Genomic DNA, 22,612 nt, shown 5'->3' on the forward strand with positions numbered 1-22,612 from the left:
AGAAAATATCTAAACAATGATGACAGGGTGTATGCACAATGCGAATTTATTTCATTCATATAATTCCGGTTTCAAGCGATTATTAAAATGTTTATTTCGATGACTTAACTTTGCTGTATATTAAAATTTCCTTTTACATACCCAACTCACTCGGTTTATGTTTTCCAATACCACTGGATTAATCAGAAAATGAAACATCTAACTAAGGTCATGCATTCTTTAGCAGTTCTCACTAAAGCCAATTTATTCGCGACACACAATCCTCTAATAAATTTTAAATTAGTACTGATAGAGTACAGTTATCTAAATTTCAAAGCAGCCCTCGTTATCGCTTTAAGCAATTTAACAAGTTACTCTTGACTGAATCTTTAAGAGATAGGCGTAAACTGGCTAATCGAATTATAAGAAACGTTCTGCCCCTGTTTACTTGTCGACAAAACGAAGTTTTCAACATTAATGCAACCCTGTAAAATAGGAGTATTAAAAGACATTTATACCCATCTGCACTAACGCTCTTCGAAAATTAAGTAAAGTTCGTTGTCAAAACAACATAAAATTTCCCACTTGATTTGAAGTTAATCAATAATCAGACACCACTTCCTTAGTCATAAACATATTCTTCATCAGTACACATTGATTTAATAATTTTTTGTAAAGATAAACATTTTCATCCTCATGTACGTAGGTACGTGATAATTTTTGAAGTCAACTATCCATTATTTCGCGTTATTAGATTCCATTAACGTACAGTTGACGCACTTTGCAATAAAATTAAAATAATAATACCTTAGTAATTATACATCTTTATCGACGTGCACTTAAAAAACACAGTTATCAAGTTGTACGTACAATAAACAGAACGTAATTATTGGTTCGCCAATTTTCTTACCACGCGCCAAAAGATAGTCCTATAATTATAATTTCGTTTTGTGGATATTACGAGCGTAATCTATGTGGCGCAATATTTTGAGATAACAGTTACAACAAATAACTTTATCTTGACACATGATAGATATTATACTGCAAAAGGTACGTCGTCGTACGGCAACAACTGTAAAAATTCCACACAAGCTTCATATTTTAACACTGGATTTACTATTCCTATTTTTCTAAATTTGCTTCTATCACAAACAATCGTTATTCTTACATTTTACTGAAGCGACTAAATTTTCAATCTGTGGAAAGTTTAGCTTTCATAAAATCCCAATAACAATAAGCTCGCAACGGAATATGTATGACAGAAAATGTGAAATTTATATTCGGTTTCATTTGGAATTCAATTTCCATGCAAAAACGACGCGATTAATTAATTTACTTAATGAAAATAATTTTTATGGAAAATTTATATTCTTTTAATTTTTTTACTTCCCGAATGTAGTCTAATAAGGTTACAACGGGGTGCATGCAAAGGTATGTCTGACGTTTCCGTCTGTCTTGTCTGTTGGTGTTGCATATATTTATTAGGCAAAACAATTACTCTAAGATTACTGTGAAATTTCTGATATCGCTATCTCAAAATTTCCTAAATAAATGCACTGAAATGCGGCTTATTAATTCAGCCTCATTTTTAACCATCAGACACATGTTGAATAGCTAATAGGTAATTAATTAAATTAACTAATGGTAGTAGTAATTCTTAATTTTTATTTTGCCTTTTCATTTATAAACTTGGACCAATTTTCATATTTATTTATTAAACATTAAAACACAGTTCCGGTGAATCTCAAAAAAAATGTCGCTTTCCTTATCAAACTGTCGGAACAAATCAGACAGAAAAAGCAGAACTAGGAATGTGTTGCACAAAACATTATTGTTTATGAGATCTCACGTCTTTAATGTCTCTTAACTGATAAATATGTTGTTGTGTGTTGTAAACAGTTACGATGTCCAATTTAGCAAACTAATAGGTTGTTTCTGGGTAAGAAACGAGGCGCCCAAGATATCGTTGAAAAGTAAAAAAAGAAATCCACGACCTCTGCAATCAATATTCTTGGCAAGCAAGATTAAAGGTTATCATCGAACTGAAAAGGCTTAAAAAACCCGTAAGCGTAATAAACAAAGCATATTTCTTATTCTGCCGTAACAGATCCTTAAATTTAAAACAAGTTAAAAAAACGAAACACTGTTCTTGTTAAATATGCGACTACATCGTTTTGAACATGATGCCTCCTCCGATTACGAGTTGGAACAAATTATTTTAATTTTTGTACGAGTTTTTCAGGAGCGGTTAAAAACACTCCCGGCGATATTTTTTCATCAAAATCGTAAGGGCAACGAGCATTCCGTAAAATTTGCATTAAACGAGAATAAAAATGATGAAAATTAAATAGCAAAACGTCAGTGAAATCTCATTAAGTCGAGTTTAAAAATTGGTTCATAATCTTCTTAACAGCGGGTTAATTTAATGAAGTTTCTCAGCTTGCCTGTTTTATTGCCCGGATATTTCGGGCAACATTTGCGTTTCATTAAATCTGAACGAAGACACTCATATCTGGGTAACATCTTCCAGGAACTTAATATGCTTCAAAATGTCGAATAAACAGATTAGAAAAGCTCCGATTTCGTTAGGTAATACAACACCAGCATTGATCAAAACGCCTTATCAGTTCCAACAAGCATTGCAGTCAGATGCAATTGATGTGAAGTTATTTAGACGGACCTTTCCTCGCCCCAACCAATTCTGAATTAGTTATTTAGTAATCTTTCCTTTAATTTCAAATTCATATTCTACGAATTTCGGAAAAACCAAATTGAGATGACTTTATCGACCTTCTAGAGGGAGTGAACAAATAAATTTTAATTTTAATTCGTCGTCTGTAAAATTCATGCATAAGTTTTAAGAGCTCATTCTATAAATGTTATTTTTTACCACAACTCGTATGGGTGAAAATTTTGTGACCGCATAAGCTGAAAATTTCAAGTGAGCTTGTGTTTTTGTTTATTCTGACATCACGCAGAGGCACAGCAAGTGTTGGAGGTAAACCAAACAGTAATGCAAACAGTTTTGCTAACTTTACACAAAAAAATGCCAACATAAGATATGTTAAACGATCAACGTTCATTGTAGTATGTAAGTATTTGATCCTTTATAAAGTTTAGTGATCTAAACCTGTATGTAGACAGTCGGGTGATTTAGCAACTATTTGTCATTGACGTCACGTATTGTTTGCAGGAGACGAAAGCAAAAGGGAAACCGGCATAATTGTGTCCTACGAGTTGTGAAACGTCTAGGAAATCGACAATTCGTCAGGCAGGGCAGGTGTGAAATACAGCACATTGGAAGGTTCTCTTTAACCGCGTCCGCAAGTTGATTCCGCAAGCTGCAAGATGGAGGGCTGGAGCTAGTGCGTCCTTTCACAAAACGTTGTCGAAGCGATAACCAACCGAATTGCATGAACGTTCTCTTTTTCAGCTTTCATCTCCCTAAAGACGTCCTCTCTCTGGCTCGAAAAATTGATCCCTTAACCCGGTCAAAGCAATTTCCGCCCCAGATCGTTCCCAATATTGTATCCAGATCCTTTAGACTAAATATGTTATTTAAAATTTAAACTCTCATAATAATTGACACAATAACCTTTTGTGTTTTCCGATTGGGAACAACACGCGCCCGGCACACGATAGGCGTACTTTAACGCCGCTTTTAACGGTGACTTGGTGCCCTCGGGCAAAAATTCGACTATGACGTCATCGAGGGTGTACTCGTATTGTGTTACCCGCGGTAAACACTGTTTCTAACAGGGTTTCGCTCACGTCGAACACACAGCCTCGAGGCAAACGTCTGAACAACTGTACAAGAAGTATATAGCTATATACACGAAGGCATATACATAATATACGCTGCACTCCCACACACAACTAACTATTGTTTAAAACGCCGCTTCAATCTGTTGAAGATGTTAACTAGTATTAACTTGTCCTTAGATAAACGTTCTCATTTCGAAAGGGACAAAACACAAGAATACTTTCGATGGTCCCTTGTCCGGCTGGCCATCTATTTGCGTATGGTAATCGAGTGCTTAAACCGTGTTTGCTGTGGCCGTTTTCTGAGCGGACCGTAAAAACCCCTTGCAGTCTCACCGAAGGATCTATGGCTTCATTCTCCCCATAATGTATACAAGTTGAAAATTATCATTGGAACACATTACCTGCAACCGGTGACAGTTTCCTCATGACGCACCATCTTGACTTCCACTAAAAAGGAAATTAATCGTCAGCCGATCGTCGTTAAAGCTGACACTGCTGATAAAAACTTCGCTGAGTAATAAATTAACAGTCGATTTTTGAACTGCTAGTTTTTGGAAAAAAAACCTGTTGTAAAAAAATGTCTAATTTAAAAAAATTAATTGTTGTGCTTGCGTGCAGAAATTCTGGCTTCTTCTGAAGTATGACAATAAGTTAAATATAAAATTCTGAAATAAAATTTAGCTGCATTTTTTTTCTGTTTTGGTTGGTGATGACAGAGTTGGTTAATAATTTTTTGATGGAAACTCCTAGTTTTTTATTACATTATTTTATTTATTATTAGAGATTATCTGTCTAATAAAAATGCGGGACGGCAGACAGACGGAAACGGGAGACCTATTTCTTCATCCTCTTGGTGTCATGATAGGTCGAGAAAATGCAAAAGTAGAGAGTCGGCCGACGGACTCGATTACAATACATCCTTTGCTTACGCTCGGGACGTAAAAAACACTGTACTTATGAAGAAATTTACGTGTTTTGTTTATCTAATCAAAAACGATCGATATGTTATTATACTAACCTTTGTACTCTGATAAAAATTTTATTTACGGCAAATTCAGCCAATCAAAATACTTCCATGATTTGTAATCGGCAGTGTAAATATGCATTTAATCAACTAGAACTCGAAAGTGAAATTTACCAATGTTCAGACATCAATGGTTTTTCTTATGTTCTCATTCTTAGAATAGCATTTTGACTTTTTGTGTTTTTATGCGCAGGCAATTTTGATTCTTGTCCAATTTAATAAATTAATAAAAATTGGCAGTTCAATACTGGTTTGTTTCACATTTCAAATTTTCCAGAATATCCCGCAATGTTCAATTTACATAATCAGTTCCATTGTCCGTGGTAAATATTAAATTTTTTCATAATTACATTAACTCAAATAGTTCTATGACGAAGTTTGTCAAAAGTCGTAAAATACATCCAAATATTTAAAGCGCCCAAATCCAGTTCTATAAGAAATGTATCCAGCGGCTAAATTTTTTATAACTCGATCTGTTGACTCTTTCGAGTTACAATAATGCCATAGTTTGCACATACATATACTAGCTGTTACCCGCAGCTCCGCTTGCGTGGTTTTCGCAATTAGGACACATTATTTTTGATCCGCTGATTTATTTTTTGATTTCAATTTTATTACTTTTTAAGTTTGTGCAAGTCTTCATTAATAACAATATATAAAAGTATTTGTCCTTCGGCTGACTGATTCATTAACATAACTACTGGAGCTAGAAACACGAAATTTGGACAGAAGGTTCATTTCATTATGTAAGCATCAATTACCCCTAAGTGGGTGAAATAAGGACTGAAAGTTTGGAGTTAGGGTCCCATGAATTTTGTAATTTGGGTTATCTTTTGTCGATTTGATTAAAAGTCATGTTTTAAATTAAAGGATATTTCTTTAAAAAAGTTAAAATATTTTGATAGTTTTGTCGCTAATATTGTAGGCAGCCATGTAAAAACAGACATTTACCTGACCTATCTAAAACTTGGTTGTAAATTTGATATTGTTCTGTATTTAATAAACTTTCGTTGTGCCTATAAAAGTATGTCATAGCTAATCACTCTGAGATAGTCTCTGTTTTGTATGACTTCTTCACGTTTTACAGGCTGAGGCGAACCATAATACTTTAAACATTGTCTTCCTAAAGACAGCACCGTGTCTTTAAAGGAAATCACACACTTGTACATTTCATTTATAGTATGAACACACACTTGTACATTTCATTTATAGTATGAACACTCTCTTGACACTCTGACTGAACTTGACAAATCCAAAGCTTTGCATGATGAGTGGTATGTGGGATAAGCGACACCATCAATAGTTTTTAAATCCGAGAATGATGTTGGCCCTCTCATTTCTTGAAGAAGAAGACCAAGGTAGAAACATTCGGTGTTATTAGGGTGAACGGTGTACACTCTGCCCAAAGTTTGATCGCTTTTGACTCCCGGCCAACCATCAACATTTTTTCCACGTTTTTGTCTCTCAAATTTGGTACTTTTCCACACATAGTATGAAGGGACTTCAACATAAAAAAGGATTTTTGCAAAATTATTCGTTTTGTAAAGCTCAAAAAATGCTAGAAAAGTAGTTTTCTGTGAATTATTTACCTTTTCAGTTACATTATTAAAGTCGTTAGGATTAAAACAGACAGCAGGCCATTTTTCAAGTGCACTGTGAGATGAAAAACCGCTGGAAATTGTTCATGTATAGGAAAGGGTCAGGATTCTCCAGACAGTTTCAAAGCTGCTAATATATCGACCACTTTCATATAATTTGACCTCATCATTGTTATTTTCAAGACCAAATAATCCTGGTTGGAGTTTGAGAGTTACAATACTCTATGTTGATGTGAGCAGCAAAAGTTCAAGATAAAAGTGGATTGTACGGTACCACCCATCTGTTATATAGGGTTACAACATGGAATTCAATCGTGAATCCACCATACCTCTTCGCCGGTATTGAGGGTAGCTGTCTTCGCCTGTTTGGGTTTCTTTCAGGAGAATTCGAGGATATTTTTTGCTACAGCTACATCATTTCCACCCAAATTATATTCCGTTGGGGATGAATTTCAAAAAAGAATTAAAATCAGTCAGTCAAGACAAACAATTTTACATGATTACCAATTTTCAAGTAACAAATGTTAACAACATTTCAACTAAATATCGCCATACAAATATTTTTTCTCATATAAACTTTGTCACCTCATTTGATCTTCTTAGGGGTAGAATCTCAAAAACAGCTGAAATACGCGTTACATTGTTTGTGTTGAAAAGCATTAATATCAAATTCCAAGCAAAAATTTACAATAGAAATATTTTCCCATACACAATTAGTTACCACTTTTTACCCCCTTAGGGGTTGAATCTCGGAAAATGCTGAAATACGTGTGTCATTATATGTGTTGAAGAGCATTAATACCAAGTTCCACGTGAAAATGTGCAACAGAAGTAGTTTTCCCATACAAACTTATCCACCACTTTTTACCCCCTTAGGGGTTGAATTTCGGAAAATGGTGAAATACGTGTTTCGTTATTTGTGTTGAAAAGCATTAATACCAAGTTTCACGTAAATATTTACAACAGAAATGGTTAGGAAATAGTCTTCTTGTACAAACTTTACCACCGCTTTTCGCCCTTTTAGGGGTGGAATTTCCCAAGTTCCTTTCTTAGTGGGTGTTTACATCACAAAAGGAAACTATTGTCCAAATTTCATGTTTCTAGCTGCAGTAGTTTAGGCTCTGCGTTGATGAATCAGTCAGTCAGGACAAACAATTTTATATGTATAGATTAAAAACTAGTCTCAACATTAAAAGGTAACTTGATAGCTTCATCAAATATCGATTTCTCAATAAAATTAGTTCGTTTGAATTTCTGCTAGCATTAAAATTCTCTCTTCCAAAAATTCGAAACGGTGAAGCTTCATTGGTATAAAAAACTGATCAAACACAATTGAACTCTGCCATAAATTAAACGCGGTCAATGGTTGAGTGTTTCCATTTCGTTTATAATTTTAAATAAGCGATGCGTGGTCAGGGTCGGGCCAAAGTCTCCGTCGACGTTATTTATAATTGTAGTGACAATCGCATTACAATTGTAAAGCAAATTTAAATTTTGAAAAAATTAATGAACAAAAAACACAATACGTATTCGTTTATGTCAACGGTTAATGTTCAACTCTGACCAACTTCCTTTTGAATATATCCCGTAACACGAAACTAGTAGGGAAGATTGCAGACGATTTTTTTCCTTGTTATTTTAGCTGTACTGCGGTTGGAGGAAAGGGCGGTAGTTAGGTTCGCAATAAATTATAAGGGTGGTCGACCGTTTCAAGGCGTTCCTTTCCTGTCACAGGGCTCTGCAGCTCCATGTGTCCCGAAATCTTTCAATAATAGGTCGACATGATGATTCCAAAGCCAGAAAATAAACGGTTATCATGGCATTTTTAAAATGAAAATTTTCTTCACAGAAAAGTGAGAAAAATATCCGGGTCCAGATTCGAACAATGAAAATCCGATTTCTGCGATTGTGCTTTTAGGAAATGTTGACCCTCAAATGGATCGATGGGGGAGTAATTTCGAAATCAACAATGCTGAATAAAATATTAGTAATCTCCATTAAGTACTTTCAGGGAATTCGAGTAGAACGGAAAAGTATCCAAAAACTTTATTCTATACACGTTTTTAACACAAATTAAGAGTGTCTACGTATCAGCTGCGATAAAAACGAAAGCCGAAGCGTCCGAAAATCCTGTGCTTATTTTGCTTATCCTATACATTGCACACAAAAACTTACGCCGAGTGCTTCAATATTCATTCATCGGTTCTCTTTTCTTCAGATTCGGAATTATAAACACCAAGAAATATATAAAGAAATCTCCAATTTAGTGAAAACGGGGTCCTCTCCCCTGCTTCCAGGCTTCAATACTTCTTTCAAATACTTAATGGGTTCGACTTTCCAAAGTTTTTGCATAATATTGAATTTCGTGCGACGACGAGAAAAGGATATTAATTAAATCACCATGTAATTTGCTCGCGAACTTTTTCACGAGATAGTGTATCGTAAATAAGTTAAATTATTCTGATGCTGTGATGAAACATTAAAAATATTAGTGATTTGAAAAAAATAAGAAGAAGCCGAACAATTTTTTTATACAGATAATCTCAGAATTCCGACCGTCGTAAAAATGGTAAAGACGTAACCAAAATGTATCTATCTCCCTTCTAAAAAGATAGTGACGTTATATCTTCGCAAATCTCGTTCTAAATAAGCAACATAATAATTAATACGAGTCGTTTATCCCTAGTTTAACAGTGCCTAACTGTTTCACATTACATAAACGGGTTGTTCTAGAAAATGTATTAGCGTAAACATAACGGCTATTTAGAAATAGTGAGAAAAGGAAATTATTGTAAACGCGATTGTCTTTAAGTTGAAGGGGCAAGCTTTTTTTATTTTCTCGATTTTGATTTATCTTGCAGCGTACATGACAAAATTACATACGTCACTAAAACTCATGATAACTTTTGATTTTTTCTTGCTAAATAATCGAAAAACTAAAAAATAAAAAAAAATCTATTTTTTTCAACTCTGCTGTAAAAAATATGTTAATCAAATTTTCTCGAAAAGTAACTCCTACCTGAGGATATTTATTTGGTAGTTCTTGCAGTTAGTCTCCGAAACTCCTGGACCAATTGTTGTGGAATTTTAAACTTTTTTTAAGAATGTATCGTACATCCGATCAGCAATTATTATCATTTCTCACATCCAGTAACAATTTAGGGACCCCAATTAAAAATTTTACTAGATAAGTCGAATTTAAATTTTATAAGATAATACTATACCCCTTTAATTGTGGTTTACTAATCCGCCTTTATTTTTCAGCTTATATTTTTTGGAAAAAAATTTAAATTTATACAGCTTAACTTAGAAGGTGCAAAACCCAGTTTTCTGGAATCGTGTCTACGTTTAAAATTTATCATAAGTATGGAAAAACCGCTAATTCAAAATTTGATGACGCTCTCGCAAAACTTTATAGCCTGTTTCTTTATCTATATATATAATATATAATAATTCATACCTAGTGTTATTTATCGGGGTTATCACAAAAAAAAAAGAAAAAAAATAATAATAGGCTTAGATTTTATGAAATATATAGTATATAGACGAGAATTTTTCCAAATTGGAACGAAATTTAAGTGAAATATCATGGGGAAATACTTTCTGAAAGTATCTCCTAAAATAACAGTTTTTAAATTTTCTATTTTTCAGTTTCCGGTTTTCGATTTTTCGGTTTTTCAGATTTTTCAATTCTTCTATTTCTCGAATTATCGACATTTCGATTATTCGATTGTTAAATTTCCCAATTTTTCAAATTTTCGATCTTAGTCAATCTCTACATAGGAATAAAAAAATCATCACAATTGAGATGGGGTGGGTGGGCGGGGTTTATATGATGTCTTTTTTTTCTTATATACATAGTATTCTTTGAACAACACGATAACCAAAAACATGTTTTTCACTTCTTGTAAAGAAATAAGTATTTTGCAGTTACGTTCCGCCCACTTGATTAACGGCGAATAAAAAAAATTATCACATTTGATATACGGCGGGTGGGCGGGCAGACATTTTTCCTGTTTGTTTTAATATGTGTAGACTCCTTTTCACAACATGAAACTCAAAACATGTTTAAAATGGAAAATTTGTATAAGGAAACATCGATTTTGCAATTAGGCTCCGCCCCATCATTGCAAAATCCATCTTTCCTTGCAAAAATTACCATTTTAACCATGTTTTAAGTTTCTTGTTGTGAAAAGATGGCTATGTATGTTAAGAAAAAAAAAGGCAAAATATAAGCCCCGCCCACCCGCCCTTCCTCAATTGTGATGATTTTTTTTATTTGTCGTAAGCCGAGGGGCGGAGCTTAATTATAAAATCTTTATTTTTCCACGAGAAATATGTTCTTAAGTAATCGTGTTATACAAAGAAAACTAATTGTGTTAATTAAAAAAGAAAACCAAAAGAGATTTTCGATTTCTGAATTTTCCGGTATTTCAGTTTTACGACTTGATAATTTTGATTCTTGCATTTTTCAATTTTATTTTTGGCGTTTCTAAATTTTCTATTTCTCGATTTTTCGACTTTTCGGTTTCTTGACTTTTCGATTTTTTGATATTCCTATTTCTGGATTTCTCGACTTTTTGATGTTTTGGTTTCTCGGCGTCTTCATTTCCCGATTTTTTGATTTTTTATTTTTTCGAATCTTCACTTTTTCGATTTTTCGGATTTTTTATTTTTCAATTTTTCGGTTGTTTTAATGTTCGATTTTTCGACTTTTCAGGTTTCCATTGTTCGATTTTTCGATGCTTCAACTTTGAGATTTTCGAATATTTTGATTTTTCAATTTTTCGTCGATTTTTAAATTTTTTCCATTTTCGGTTTATCAGTTTATTAATTTTTCAATATTTCTGTTTTGGGATTTTTGAATTTCTTGGTTTTTTATTTTCGATTTTTCAAATTTTAGATCTTTCGATTTTAAATTTTCAATTTTTCGCATTTTTGATGTTTCGATTTCAGTGTTTTTGGGTTCTTCAATTTTTTGGTTCCTTAATTTTTCTATTTTCTAGGGATATACCGACTAGTGGCCGACCGGTCGGATAAGCCGACTATTCGGCCGTTTTCCATCGTCGGCCGCAGTCGGCGACTGGTCGGCTAAACAGCCGATCGGTCGGTTTTTTTTATTAAAATTAAAATAGTATATAAAACAATTAAACCCGGTTTACAGAATCTCAATTAAATATTTAATTGCGATTTAATTTTTAACTCAGCGTTAAAGTACCATGTGACCGACTCTACGCCGATCAGACGTCGCTAATGGCCTTGTTAAATGCACGATCAACTTAATCTCAGTTAAAATATTATATAATCTGGCCCTAAATTTTGTTATTCTTTATTTTTGTACTGAGTTACCAAAAAAAATTAAATATTAAAATTATCCAAACAAATTTAACAAATTTTTTGGAAAACAAACGAATTTTAGTTATTCCTTTTATTAAAATAAAACAAATTTTTAAGGTAGTTAGAGAAATAGAAAAAAAAACACTGTCTGTCGCATTTATAAACCGGTTTTAGCAAAGCCGAACAGTCGGCCGACTAGTCGGTTTTTACTGGCCGAACAATCGGCTAGTCGGTTAGTCGGCCAGACCTACAGTCGGTACATCTCTACTATTTTCCAATGTTTCGATTTCCAGGTTTCACATTTTTCGGTTTTTCACTTTTTCAATTTTTGAATTTTAGATTTTTCAATTTTTCTATTTCTGGAATTCGATTGTTAAATTTCCCAATTTTTCAAATTTTCGATTTTTTGTTTTTTTTTAGAATTAAAATTTTTCAATATCTGAAATTCGTTTCTGGGATTTTCAATTTCCTGATTTTTTCTATTTTTCGATCGTTTTATGTTTCGGCTTCTCGATGTTTCAATTTTTCGATTTTCAGATTTTCCAGTTTTTCCATGTTTCGATTTTTCATTTTTTCGGCATGTGTTTTCATCGTATTTTAAAACAAAAAATCCAATTTTAAAAGTTTTAAAACAACTAAAACAAACCGTTTTTTACTCACTAACATTATGTAGAACATAAGAATAAAAAAATCATCACAATTGAGATGGGGTGGGTGGGCGGGGTTTATATTTTGCCTTTTTTTTCTTAATATGTGTAGACTTCTTTTCACAACATGAAACTTAAAACATGTTTAAAATGGAAAATTTGTCTAAGGAAATATCGATTTTGCAATTAGACTTGGCCTCATAATTCCGAAACCCATATTTCCTTGCAACCATGTTTTAAGTTTCTTGTTGTGAAAAGATGGCTACGTATATTATGAAAAAAAGGCCAAATATAATAGTACAAAAGTATAGCATTTCTAATTACGCTCTTTTTAGGTTGCTATACATGTGACGTCATGCCCTGTCGAGCTAGAGCTATTACGTCATATATATTTTTTTCAATAGTGTGCTATGTTTTATGTTGTTTGTAAATAGTGTCTTTAAAGACCTTTTCAAAGACCGACATTTATCCCTATTTTCAAGAGAGATTATTACATTTGCTACGCTGTAATCCAATACTTTTCACAAGTTCAAAAAAAGTTAGAAACGAGTTGAAAGTTGCTGATTATTATTGATTACATATTTCCTGATGAAACCAAAATGTAAAGAATTTTCAAATTTGTTGTTATTTTAAGAAATTTTTACACGTTTTTTGGTTAGATAGAAAGCGCATTTCAAACACTATTGAAGGTACAGATATCATGTGGGATTTGTTAAAGAGTCCTTAAGAGTACCATCCAAAACTAAAATAAAAAATACAGCACCATGAACAAATCAAGAAATTTAAAAAGAAGCTAATTAGAAACTAAAATTGAAAATTGAAACTTTGCACAAAAAAATGCCAATTAATACGGTAAACATAGATTTGGTAAAGATGTTTCCAATATCGACATTAATTACTTAATTAACTCTGTCGCAAATATTATGTTTTAAAATAGGTATTGACGCATTGTTGGTTTAGTATAACTCAAGAATTAATGTTGTCCAGTTTTTTGACAGATAACAATATTAGATAGTTTAAACGATTACCGTCCAGTTTAGGATGGAACTATGTGATTCTTTATAAACTTTAGTGAACTAAACCTTCTCATTCATGACAACCGAAAAATCTACAGTTACTACAAACTGGCAGAAAAGAAGTGCAAAGTTTAACTACTACAGTTATTATGTCTCTCCATGACTTTCCTGTGTAGCAGTCATACAGTATTACCAATTCTCACTGCAGTATGCCTCATTATGTCTTTCTGTACGTACAGTTAGAATTAAGATTTAAAGTTTAAAGATATTTTAAAAAGGGAAAATATGGGTTCTAAGGTCTGAAGGCACTGCAAAATCAGCCACCAACTGCAATTTTATGTACATTTAAATGTCAAAACAGAATGACACAAGTAACATACACAATGTAGATTAGATATAACATCTCGCCTTAACGAATTACTAATTATTTAGTAAAGTTCTGGGCTGTCTATCGAATCAATCAGCTTTTTCCACTCAGTCGTTGACAGTTAAACTGTTGTTTTGTAATTCATAACGTAAAATTGTCTAACTCGAACGTAAAATGAGCTCTGTAACACTTTTTGTAATTTAATTTTACCTAAGTTTATGTTTAGAGTTAAGACGTTTTAGGTTCGTTTGCGTTTAAATTAATACAAAAACTCTTACTAGTTTGAATTTGGCCATTTGTCTCTTGTACTTTAGCATCAATATTTTATACTGTTTAAGTTAGTATCAATAAATTTTGCTTTAAGTCGGTGGATCTGTAACCCCGCTTTACTTCCTGTTATCAAAATTGACAACGTAGTGATGTGAGAAAATCGTTTTTTATTAAATGAGTTATTTTTTTTAAACGGTATGTGTTATTTAGTAGAGTCAAAGCCTTGTTAAAAATCTGGAAAATTTTAAAAATTGCTGAAGCGCCCTCTTTGGAATTAAATTTAAACTACTTGGATCACAACATGGTATCATAACCTCAAAATATTGAATACAGATTAGAACAAATGATTTTGTTGATATGTTTTATGATACGGTTTTATATTTATATTGTTATAGTTGTCAGCACTGAATTGATAGCATTATTCATTAAAGAAATTTATAATAAGTATATACAATAATATTTGAAAACGATAATTAAAAAAACTCAAACAGTATTTATTGATCAGGCTGTATTCTTCGTGCCAAAAAATTTCCACATGCTGTTTTTTCCGTTTGAGTTATTTTTTTAATGTAAACAATCGGATGATTTACCAACTTTTCATCATTTTGCCAACTTTTGATAAATTCTGAATTATGGGGGGTACGCTACCCTTCCCTGCCTATAAGGTTTAGATTTAAATGAAATGTATATTTATTTCCCAATATTGCACATGCTTTAACATATAACGTGATTTTTAAGAAAAAATCCGAAAATGATGGGCAAATATAATCAGCTGGAATAGTGTGTCGATAGCTTTGATACTTTCAACAAACAATAGATTGCACTAGAATGAATTTTTTCCTTCTCAACGTGTTTGCTTGGCACAGTGAACGTTTTTTGCTCAAGTCTCAGTGACAATAATGATGTCATCACCGTTTTTGCATCACTTGACACCAATATTTGCTAAAAGTCAAGCTTGTTTAACTAAACAAAATCTTGAACTAGCATGATTTACGGGCAAAGGTTGCAAGCAGCACGTTGTCATGCAACGTATATGACTCCGTAGTCCTATAATCTGATAAGATTATCAAGTACTGTGCACCCACATATGTGAGTAGGTAATACCAATAATACCGTCAAAATGTTAATTATCTATGCACAATAAAAATGGTGCAAGCAACAAAAACTACAATTTCACAAGTAGCCTTGGATTTTAGCCTTTGTTCGGTAAAACTGGTTGGAATTTGCACGTTAGAACGCCTGAATAAAATATGGTAAACTCCCCATCAAGGAAGACATTTACGTTTGTATATTTCAGTGGCCATTATCCAACTCGACACCTCTTGAGAATTTGTTTTATAATGTATACCTCGATTAGTTGCGCAAGTGACTTGTAAAAAATGTATCCCAACATATCAATCTCAAACTTGTTCGAAGTTTTGCGAGTTTTATCAGCAGTGTCGTCGCCGATTTCAAACGAATTATTCAATGTTACGAGTTTCGTACCTTTTTTCCATCCCTAAACTTGACGGTTCCCTCTATAATGCAACTGTTGTCAACCATGGTACAAAAAAAACTCAATCAACAATTCACATGGTAAGCACTTCCGTCACTGGGTCGCACGTTTATAGCGAGAACACACAAACAGCACCATAGAAAAATTCGACGATCGTATGCCACATCTAGGAACAAAATTCTACATAACACAACAACGCACCGCCGAAAGTCTGTTCACGACTGAGCTACAACATTGCACGACTGTACGGTGCGCTTACCGGACGAGCATTTACGATATCTTTCGGCACGTCGGCGAAGTGCTCAGAATTCTACCTATGCCGGGTCCGTTTCCCGCTGGAGGATCGCCAGCACCTAGCGAGCTAGCTGGGTGACTCAGCACTGCTTACCTGCAAAATCCGTCAAGTGCGACATATTTTACCGATTATACGTTTGTCTACCTCTACCTACAAGAGGAACATCATGCATGTATGTATGTTCCTGTACACACACATTGCATGAATATGTTTTGAAGTTGTGAAATTGATTCCAAAAATCAGAGTTTTTATTTTGCACAAAGTTGTAGATTTCCGTGGTACATAATGCTAGCTGCGCACGGTTACGTGGAAATGTGGATGTTTTCTTATCGCCTTATATCCCTTCATACCATATCCTGGTTGTCACATCAGGTTCTTATCGTGGCAGGTGTTGGGAAATAACTATTTCTAGCACAAACATGGTATTTACAATGTTATCTTGATAAGTGCGATAAGAGGTGCTAAAGCAGTCGGGCACAAATGGGATTTATTCGATTATGTAGGAACAAACTTGCAACTTACTACGCTAGAGACGAAACTTGCAACAAAAATCGTACACGTTTTGAATACGGAGTAAATTCTTTCTCTCGATGTGGTCCAATCATCGATGATGACACATCTTAAATTATTTATATTACTGCTGATGTATCATTCCTCGGCCTAATTTTTTTAGCAACGGTCAACCTAAAGTAGCTTATTTCTTGCAATACTAAATTAATTATATTTTTTTTAGTTGGCACTCGAACATATAAAAACATTTCTCTGTTAATGAAATAATAAATATTAAACGTTCACTGATGCATACAATTCTTTGTTCTATTACTGTCCCTGAACTTAATAATAAGTTGATAAGCAACAATTACCTCACATTAGTTTAAAGATGTTCTCAATTAACTAACGCAATTAAAGGTTATTAGTAAAATGAAGTCTTGGGAAATTTGTTGACGCTTCGGGAATCTGTCCCCACCTAAAAATGTGCTAAGTTAACTATATAATCTAGATTTGAGACAGTTATCGAATAATTTTAGCATAATTTTGTAATTATTGGTGAATTAAGAAAAAAATTGGAATAAAACATTTCCTTCGCAAGTTCACAAGGACTATAGTTACAGCAAAGATGATTCCAACAAAGTTCAAGTCGATTGTAAATGAATTGTTAACTTCCACAACTAAGGCGAAAATCATTGCGGCAGAGGCAAGTATTTTAAGAATTTAAACAAGATTTAAACAGTTTTGTGCAGCGCTAGCCGATGATTGCGAAAGTTGATATTAGAATAGAATTAAATAGAATATCCGTTATTATGCCTAAATTTACAAAGGAATTCTCACTTGTCTAAAAAGTAAAGTAAAATAAAAACATAATTATAGAATTATAAACTATTAATCACCGAGCAATATTCAAAAAATGCATCTAAGTTGTAGAAAACATTTTCAATAAAATACCTTTCAATTATCTTTTCATAGAATTTAAAACTACTCTGTTGTACATATCATGATAAGACATTGTAAAACTTAACACATTAGCAAAATGTGCTAATTCTACTTTTGCTTATTATTATTTACGTTAAATAGTATTTTTTTTTTTTAAGTGACTGGAGTGTCCCAGACAAATTATCCCATGCGAGATGATGCTATGTACTGCTGCATAGTAAGCCATTTATAAGCCTTCTTGTAGAAAGAATTTCATTAAGCCTACGTAAAAAAAATAGTTTATTGGGCAATTTATACAATAGGTACTCTATGTACCTATGCGAATCGCAAGTCAAATGATTGTCTAGTCTTAGCCCAAGAAAAGAAATCGGATCATAATGTAAGTGCGTATCGCATAGTGAAAAATAATGCATCTTTACTGCATTATGGGTAAACCAGTTATTGTTTATTCCTGCCTTTCTTGATCTGGAAAATGAGTTTTTTTGAACAAAGGGAAAAACTGGTTCATAGCATCTAATATCATGTTTAGAAATATCAAACTTAAAAAAAAAAAAATAAATAAAAACACTACTAGACTGTAAATTGTATAAAAACCCATTATAGTTATTGCTCTAAACCGTTTTGTGTCAATCTCTGATGTTCCACTTGCTTGTGGTATAAAACTCATACAAAGACTCCAAATATGTTAAACTCAAGCTTTATTTTGAAAAGTCTCAAAGTGGCCATTAAAATCCCCGGTTAATAATACATTTGTTACTTTTTATCAGATTGCTTAATAATATTTCAGTGTTTCTTCAGCAGCCACTTCACAATGTGTAGTTTTACAGTAGCTTGCGTGTACAAAAATTCTAACACCAACATGACTTCTTTCAGTCTACAATAATAAGAAATTATAATATAATATATAATAATAAAAAAAACACTGAATTTTTCGGTATTTCACAAAAAGTTTGAACAAATTTTTATTGAAAATGCCTTTTTTGGCCTCGACAACTGTAAAACTGACATTTACGTATCGTAGATACCCATGGTATTTTGATTTTTACACATTGAACTGTCATTTACCAAATTAAGTGCGGTAATAAACACAGAAATTTTCATAGTTCTAAACCCCTTACAAAAATTAACACGTCATCATTAACAAAGCTTGTGTTCACCAAAATAAGATACCGCATAAATGCATCTGTTAAATGTTTTAAAATAATAGCAATTGATTTTTTTTATTGAGTTTGGAGAGCGCCATCTGGTGGCATAAGCAGCAGTCGTATCGAACTATCTGTCACGATTTTCATTTTATCTGACGTTTGACGCAGGCAAAGCCTACTTACAAATTCCTGACAATTTAAAAAAATGTAAAAATTTACCAAAACAAGCACCACTAAGTCATCGGCCAAAAAGTTGCATACACTATACATACGGTAGGTTACATTTTACAACGCTCAGATTTATTAAAACACTCGGCTTCGCCTCGTGTTTCAATATTAAATCTTCGTGTTGTAAAATGTAACCTACCGTAAATAAATAACTATTACACATTAGGAATTCATTTCATTTATGGATTCTTCTAAGTAAACACCTTTTTCTGCATTTTGTTTTTTCCCTTCTTACGGATGCGTTTAATTTGATGTAGCATTAATAAATAATAATAGTTATTATTATTTAAAAATAAAATCAGTAATAAAAAAAGTTAAGAAGATCTCAAACGTAAGATCAATAGATAAATCTAAAATAAAATGGAATTCCATGATACCTTTGAAAATGGACCGATAACCCAATATATTTTTATCTTGCTAATCCGAAATCCACCGATCAAATAAAACGTCAAATCGTTCCCCAAGGATTCCCCAACAATTGAGTATAATAAATTTAATCCATGAGAAAAACTCGACCGCGTGCTCAAGCAAAAGACATGATACTAATGTGAATACATCCTTCAAAATAACGATTTTTGAAGATTAAATATGTTTTGAAAATGTAACATCTAGTACAGCAAAATATACAGTGCATTTGAAAATAATAAATAAAACATTAAAAAAAAAGAAACTATGTATTATTTTCATATTTATTTCCAACTAGCGATTTCGATAAAGAAAAACCATGTCCAATATATCAAATAAACAAGTGCTGATAGCGTCATACCTGTCACGTCATCACCTAAAAACTACAAAGTTGCTCTTGGAATGCGGTCTTTGTTTAAATAAATCGAGATATATGGTGAAATTCCATTCGTGACTTTAACATAAAAATTCAGGCACTTCTCCAGACGGTTCAAGAGCTGATTTTTTTCTTTAAAATAACGACCGAAATGAGTGCATTTTTTCTCAATGATGTCGGGAAAGTAAATTTTGCAGGGTTTCGCAATAACCCCAAGAAAAACTCTATAACGTTATATTAAAAGCAATAACCAAAATCGACATCTGTTTATCTCCGTCGTGCAGATAAAACGTTATCCATCTCCCGCAGAGCTTCTATTACATCATATTTACTATCATAGGGGTCGCACCAGGGCGCAACAATAGTCAAAGAATTTGTATCCCATTCTACTATAATTACCGTTCAGTATGCATTTCCATTGAAAATTGAGTCGATAAATAACCCAAAGACTTATTAACACTTAACCATCCCATCACTCTCGTTATTAACCTATCAGGTTTTCCCGAATTCTTTGTTCTCGTCACCTCCCCATTTCCACTTTACATGTTTATTTGAAATCAATATTCGGTTTGGGCCACGTATATTCGACTTTCACCCGGAAAAGTTTCTTCAAACTTTAAAAAACAGCCATCTATAACGTGTCCAATTCAATATAGCACAAAATCTCAACTGCGAAGTACATTGTGGCTTAAAATAATAAATTACACAGCTGCTGGTCCGTGGCAGTGTCATGCATGAATGCAGTTTTTACGAGACACGGAAATTGGAAAGGGCAATTGAGAAGTCCCTTTTTGTGAATAATAGCGTGACAACGCAGGCCTTTATGCACCAGCCCTAATCAAAGTTACGGCAAAAAGAGAGATTATGACGTGTTTACCAACGTGAGGAAGATAAAGATTATTACAACAGTTGTCGCACTGATAAACGAAAACTGTTATAAATGACTCAACCACAAATAGCGGAATTCTTAGAACTATGATATGTTTTTACGGTTTATACACGCAGGTAAAAAAATAGGAACTTTTAAAATCATTAACGATACAACGCACAGCCCAGTAGTTTCGGAGATTATCTGTTTAATGAAATCGCCAACTAACGACAGGGTGATAGACCTAAACGAGCAATAAAATATGTCGCTATTGATAGATAACATCCGTACAAACGACATAGTTCTAAGAAAACTAGGACGAAATCATCAGGTGTAAATAAGTCTGATAAACTGATAGTGAAATCATAGATGAATTCATCGCATTGTTTTGTTTGTAATATTCACATTTTTTCTAGCACAACGGAAGCATAATTTCGATAACATTTGTTCAAAATCGGAATGCATTGATAAACCACAATTAAGCAGTCATAATATTTTGCATATTTCAGAGAGGATTTATTGGGCAAAATTTTGAGATGACGTCATCAATTTTTTATAAGGGGATAAACGAATACATTTTGATTAACTATGCTATTTACCATAACCTTCAAATGTTTGCAAAATTTCATAGCATTCGAGTTTTGCCGTTTCAGAATTAAATTAAAAAATCTGTATGTCTAAGACAAAAACTGAACACGCATTCATAAATCATATGTGAAGCATTATCTTATTTTATGAAATTGAAATAATATTTACTGATGTAAATTTTGGAGATGACGTCATCCTATTGTTGGTGGGGATGTTTATCCAGATTTTGGTTTGCGTTTTACTATCTACATGATATTCCTAATACATAGGTTGGTGTATAAAATTTGACAACAATCTGTTTATCTATCTAATAAAAATTTTGTTCAGATAGCACAGACAGACAAACAGATGAAAACCAGAACCTATTTTTTCGTACTGTAGGTGTCATGAAACATAGAGAAAATATAAAAATAGCCAGTCGTCCAATGGACTCGATTACAATACTTCCTTAGCTTACGTTCAGGAAGTAAAAATGCCTTCGTTTATCAGAAGACAATCTCTTTTTTAATTTATCTCCGCAACAATTAATGCGTCGTCCTACGCAAGGTGCATACATAATTTTAAACATGTAGGAAACCATAAATAAATAAACACACTACTTACTACAATCCCTGCATCATTGGAAGCTCGTGTAAAAATTTAAACGCCGCTTAAATAAATAAACAACTTTCCATTCGATTTCGTCTGCACAAAGACAAAATCGGAATCTCATTTTTTTTCAGCCACGGATGTTTGCAAGGAAGTGATATGATATCAACATCAAGAACGTGAGACGTACTGTTTCAAAAACAGGTAAATATTTGTGCTGCGTACAGAATTCTTCCGAAAAAATACCAAGAATATCCATTGTTGCAAAAAGCTAGATAGCAGCTGTCGCTTTACTCATTTCCGTTGCCATTTCGACTCGTATTATTTAACGCTATATGTACTAACAAATCTCCGAATCCAGTGTATTATTTGCATGGTCACAGACATGCGAGACAGATTTATTATAGAACGTAGGAAGTTTCATGTAATAGCAGCCGACAAATATACGAAGCGATATTTTGAAGTTTGATTAGGGCCAGTTACGGGATGGTAGGATTTTAGAGGGTTCCCAGTTGGAATCTCATGGAAATTGTTTACAAATTATAGCAGAGGCTGGTTCGGTGAAACGCTAAGAACCTAAATTCATTAACCGAAGTTCGCCATTACGCTGTCCGGGAAGGATTCGGGCAAACATATGTTTTGTGCTCGGTCCTTGGGTTCCTCGTTAGAAAATAAAGACTTTACACAGTACTTTCCTCGCCTTCTGAAAAAAATGTTCACTGTAGGTCAATGATCTGCAACATTCATATCAGTGTCATTACAAAATGCGTCAGACTTACTATTAAAAGCAACAGAACAATAACAGTTATTATAAAAAAAAGGAAAACCGCTTGGCAAGTCGACATTTGATATTGTCGTAATGTCCCAAACTTATGTCTCCGCGAACTTCCTGGCATACCCATACTCATTTTTTTCACAGAAGAATTATTTCTAAATAAACTTCATGCATTTTAAATGAAGCATTTAATTTAAATTTTCAGTGAGCACAAGCACAAATTCAACAATATATACTCGTAATAGGTAAACCAGTGGCAATAAAAATTCATCCGTTCTCAATTTCAATAACTCCGCAGATTCAATACGGGTCTTATGGGATTATCAAACGAACGAAAGATCTACCTCTGAGAGCAGCTGATTCCTTTCAAAGAACCGACCATCTTTTGAATAGTGTAAATGTCGATACATGTGTA

The 22,612-nt window shown here is 33.2% G+C and overlaps 1 protein-coding gene across 1 annotated transcript in view; it reads right to left on the reverse strand.

Moving 5' to 3' along the window:
• LOC135143752 (uncharacterized) overlaps window positions 1-15,722 on the reverse strand; it is a 39,008-nt gene extending 23,286 nt beyond the window's left edge. The window contains exons 1-2 of the mRNA XM_064075678.1: window positions 15,489-15,722; window positions 4,146-4,191 (exon numbers count right to left, since the gene is read on the reverse strand). Coding sequence (XP_063931748.1) covers window positions 4,146-4,191; window positions 15,489-15,545 — 103 coding nt within the window. The 5' untranslated portion in view covers window positions 15,546-15,722. The remainder of the gene's footprint in view (window positions 1-4,145; window positions 4,192-15,488) is intronic.
• Between the last annotated feature and the right edge of the window lie 6,890 nt (window positions 15,723-22,612).

This window comes from Zophobas morio, unplaced genomic scaffold, assembly GCF_036711695.1.
Source record: "Zophobas morio isolate AGI-343-1 ecotype UQ-CSIRO unplaced genomic scaffold, CSIRO_AGI_Zmor_V1 ptg000075l, whole genome shotgun sequence".
Lineage (NCBI taxonomy): Eukaryota > Metazoa > Arthropoda > Insecta > Coleoptera > Tenebrionidae > Zophobas > Zophobas morio.